General features: G+C 39.2%; 1 protein-coding gene across 1 annotated transcript in view; it reads left to right on the forward strand.

Annotated features, from left to right (window-relative positions):
• The first annotated feature begins 4,227 nt into the window (after positions 1–4,227).
• LOC137974305 (uncharacterized) overlaps positions 4,228–5,000 on the forward strand; it is a 12,712-nt gene continuing 11,939 nt past the window's right edge. The window contains exon 1 of the mRNA XM_068821189.1: positions 4,228–4,721. Coding sequence (XP_068677290.1) covers positions 4,353–4,721 — 369 coding nt within the window. The 5' untranslated portion in view covers positions 4,228–4,352. The remainder of the gene's footprint in view (positions 4,722–5,000) is intronic.

Consider the following 5,000-nt stretch of genomic DNA (forward strand, 5'->3'; position numbering starts at 1 on the left):
TACCACAAAGTCACTGATTGATCTTATTGTTACCACCAAGGTGGATGTTGTGCGATGCACAGGGGTAATGCCACTAGGTATATCTGACCATTGCCTAGTGTATGCAGCGCTTAAATTGGGCAGCAAAAGACAACCGCCGAAGATTATTCGCACCAGAAACTTTAAAAATTTTAATGCAGCGAATTTTAAGGCTGATATTGAAAAGATTCCTTTTCATATCTTGGAAATTTTTCATCACAAAGACGATGCGCTCTGGGGATGGGAACATTGTTTAAATATATATGCAATGCTCACGCTCCGTTCAAGGATGTGAAAGTGAGAAGTATGTCTGCTCCGTGGATTAATAACACAATTAGGCACAAAATGAATCGCAGATTTAAATTATTCAAAGAGGCAAACCGGACAAAGGATCCTAGCAAATGGGCTGCATATAAGAAACTTAGAAATGAAATCACAGCTGATATACGCAGAGCCAAGGCTAAGCATTTTAAAGATCTATTAGCTGATGTCAAAACCACTGCAGAGTATTGGAACCTGCTTTCAAAGGCGAATAACCCTAAATTAAGGAAAGTGATAGGTCCAGGGAAAAGAGAGGATGGATCGCTCGCAGTTGATGATAAAAAAAAAAATCAAATCTAGTCAATAATTTCTTCTCTAACATCGGAGAGAAACTGGCTGGCAGTTTCCAGCCCCAATATCTATCTGACCTGGCCACGTCAACTAAGATTGTTCCCAGTGTCAATACCATTGCACTATCGCCATTGGCCATTGAGAGAAAATTAGCTAATCTCAAAACAAATAAAGCGACAGGACCAGACGACATATCACCGAAAATAGTCAAGGAAGCTGGAGATGCATTGCTAACCCCGTTGATGTTCCTTTACAATATGAGTTTGAAAGATGGCTACGTCTTTAGCCAGTGGAAGACTGCGAGAGTCAATCCTGTTTTTAAAAAGGATGACGAGACTGAAATCGGAAATTATCGCCCCCTATCTCTTCTCAGTGTTCCTAGCAAAATACTTGAAACCATCGTTGCTGATTCTATCATTCACCATGCGTTTATTGAAAATAAATTAATTACAGACAAACAATGGGCTTACAGGAGAGGATATTCTACAGAGATGTTGCTAGTACATATGACAGAAATTTGGAGGCGTGCCATTGATTCAAATAAAGTTGTTGGTATAGTGCTGGTAGATTTCCAGAAAGCGTTCGACTGTGTCTCCCATAATGTGCTATTACGTAAATTAGAAAACTGATGATTTTGGAATTAATGGAGTGCTCCTTGACTGGCTGCGCAGATACCTTGACAACAGAAAACAATATACTGTCCTAAATGGTACAGATCTTAACATTGTTAAATCTGGAATACCGCAGGGTTCTGTTCTAGGACCGACCTTATTTTCTCTTTACACAAGTGATTTACCTGAAGCTATAACCACTGCGACAACCTACATGTATGCTGATGATACAACCCTATATTGCATTGGCGATTCTATCGACGCAGTAATTTCTGAACTTAACAAAGCTTTGGAAGAGCTTCTATACTGGTGCAAAACAAACTCCCTTGTGCCTCATCCAAAGAAATGCGAAGCAATGATCATCCATCGTGGAAGATCCACTGGCCCATTGAAACAGTTAACGTTGGCCCAGCACACCATCAAATGGGTTACATACTCTCGTTTATTAGGCGTATTGATAGATGATCAACTAAACTGGTCTAGACATGTTGGTGTTGTTAAAAAAGGCTTTGTTGATAAGTTAAACTTGTTAAAACGTAGCAGATTTCTTCCAAAGAATATGTTATTAGACTTGTATTTTAGAGTTATTATGCCGTCGATCGTATATGGTATATCAGTATGGGGAGGTCTCACAAATAAGGAAGGTTTTAAGGCATTGTAGAGCTGCGAGAATTATCTTTGAGTTACCTTGGGAGATGTCTAATGCGGATGTTATGAAAAAGGCTAATTGGTCTTCTTTAGCCTCTATGTATAAAATTAGCTTAGCTAAGCTTATGTATAAAATCCACAATAACCTGACTCCAGACGCTATGTCAGTTATTATTAAGAACAATAACATCAAGCGATATCAACTTAGAAAAAAACTGAAAATTAATGTCCCTCGTTTTAACACCAACTACATGAGGAACTCTGTAGCTCGTAGAGGAGCAATAGTTTGGAACACGTTGGTTCCTCAACTTAATAACGATATAGACAATGTAAAGAAATACGCGATAATGGCAAGACGGTCAAAGGCTCTGCCACACCTAGATTTCGACTGTACCTCCCCTCAAACATTAAACAGAAGGGAGGAAGATTTTAAGTAAAATTAGTGTTAATAACTAGTCGATACCTGAGTACCACCATGTATATTAGAATTTTGATCTTTTATCGTTTTAGACTTGTAAGTAGTAAGTAGCTATATGATTTTAGCTGGTGAATATCCTATTTAGTTTCTAATTCATTAAGTTATCTTACTTAATTATTTAGTCACGACCCCACAAGCGAAGCATCGCTTTAAATATTTATCGTGTATAAATAAAGATTATTGATTGATTGATTGATTTGCTTCCAAAGTTTTGCTACACATGAATTTTTTAAATACTTGATGGGCGATCAGTATCCATTATATGATAAAAGGTGTTTATAAAAACGTTGAAACTGATCTAGATAAAAAATTATTAAAAACTGAATTTTCGACTGCAACTGCGGTCTTCATCAGAGTGACTAAAATATGCTGTTCGAGAGTAATATGCTAAAACTAAAAATAAGAAGTTACTTTATCCCCTAGGGCTTCAATAATGTCTTAAAGACGGAGGGGAATGGCTTCCGTTCGTTCCCCGCATTTTTGTCTATTGTGGAGTGCCATGATTCCAAAAAGATTCTTTTGTGCCAATTATTGACATTCTTTTCTGGAATTTCAATGTCAATGTCATGGTCAGTGGTTTCGGTGTGATCTTTTATTGCCGACTCTTTGTTATTATTAGTTCCTGGTTTATGCTCCCCGCCACGTGAACTCCATGATCTCTTTGTTTCCCCAATGTATGTGAAATCAAACGATCGGCATTTAACCTTCTACACAATGCCTTTTGTTTTCGTTTCTTTTGGGCGATCCTTTGGTTTCCTATTTTATATTATCCCTCGATTTTGATCCCTGTTGTACAGCTTCCGATTTTCCTTTCTTTATTGCAGGGAAACACGACTGCCCGTGGCCCTCCACGCCCCTGACACTTCAGAAATAATTAAAGACGCCTTTCTGAACTCCAAATCTCTTTCGGGATGCATGCCTCCACTGGAAAGCACAACGGCACATTTATGCGTACGTCGCGAGCTTCACTTTCTAGTTCTGCCTTGCAAGAGAGCGAGAAGCAGTGTCCACTTTCGTGAGTTTTAATGTCGACGCAGTCATGTCATGTCATTTTCAGTTGTAAGCTGTTTGCAAATTCCCGGCTTCTCGCCAACTCTTTAAAAAATTTTTGTGGCCAGTATAAGCAGGTCAGAAGGTCGTAGAAAGATAATATGCTGATTTAGCAACAAAACGGGAACAACAGTGGCGACGGCGCGCGCAGAAAAACCACCAATGAGAATTCAGAATAGAATAGACTCCCCTCTTTTCTTCTCTATTCTAAATTCTCATTGGTAGTTTTGCTGGGCACGACGTCGCCACTGACGTTTCCGTTCTGTTGCGAAATCAGCAATATATTTATAACAGTTTGCGATTGTTCCAGTAGTTTCTATAAGCAAGGGGTTGGACATACAAGTGTAGGATATTTTCTTTTGCGGGAATTTTATTAAGTGGGGTTCTTCCCGTTTGTAAGAATTCAGAACTTTCGAGTTGAAAAAGAAGTACCTCCATCTGACGTAAAATCAGCCACGTGAAATGCAAGCTCCCCGATCCGGCAACACGCATTTCGTGACATTGAAAACAAACGGATTTATCTCTTTGTCATCCCAAAAAGCCACATATTTCGAATTTACATATCTTTTCAGTATTGAAGCATTTGACTAAAAAGTTTAGCGATAAAAAATTTTGATTTAAAAACATTTGAAAAAGAATAAAATGATGATAACTTTCAAAGCATTTTTAGCGAATTTCGGTTTTTGGTGCATTTAGAGAGAAGACCTTTGCCCTGAACAAATGTCCGTAATATCCGTCCGGATGATGTTCCCTGTTAATGTCAATCACGTGACCGGCATATATAAATAGCGAAGTCCATCGTATGGGTTGTACATTTGTGAAGGTTGACGTTAACAGAGCAACTGTTGACGTTTTGCCTTGTTATTTTCCACGACGTTTCTCGTAGTTTATCCCTTCTTACAGAATATCGCTGTTTTTGGGAGACTTCTGCAAATATGTCAGCAACGGAATGTAATCCACTTCTTGAAAAGTACACGACTCTCGACCAAGGCGAGCGAGTTCAAGCAATGTATGTGTGGATCGATGGCACGGGCGAATCAATGCGTTGTAAAACCAAGACTGTTGAATCTGAGCCCTTAACTCCTGAAGATCTACCCGTGTGGAACTTTGACGGAACTAGTACTTATCAAGCGGAGGGTTTCAATAGCGATGTCTATTTACGCCCCCGCGCCTCGATCAGGGATCCATTTCGACGTGGAAAGAACAAAATTGTCCTCTGCAATACTTACAACTTCGATGACAAACCCGGAGTAGCGAACAACAGGCTATCTTGTTCACAGGTTATGGAGACAGAAGTAGTCAAGGTTGGTAAAATGTAATGTTAATCGTTGCTTCGCCGGTGGGTGAATGATAGAAATTTAGTGCACATAAATAATATCTACGGCTGACCGAATCGTTGTGTTTCCAAATTCGCAAGAAATGTTTTTTGGCGCCAGTTACTAATCATGTGCAAACTCGCTCGTCCCTTTCCGTCGAGGTTTTTAATCGAAGTGAATATAAGATAAGTTTAAATGCTTGCGTATAAACGGGCCGTCCATGTCACACTTTGTAGTTTCCCTCTGCAATGTGAACTGTCGTAAAAA

Source organism: Montipora foliosa, chromosome 10, assembly GCF_036669935.1.
Source record: "Montipora foliosa isolate CH-2021 chromosome 10, ASM3666993v2, whole genome shotgun sequence".
In the NCBI taxonomy this organism is placed as follows: domain Eukaryota; kingdom Metazoa; phylum Cnidaria; class Anthozoa; order Scleractinia; family Acroporidae; genus Montipora; species Montipora foliosa.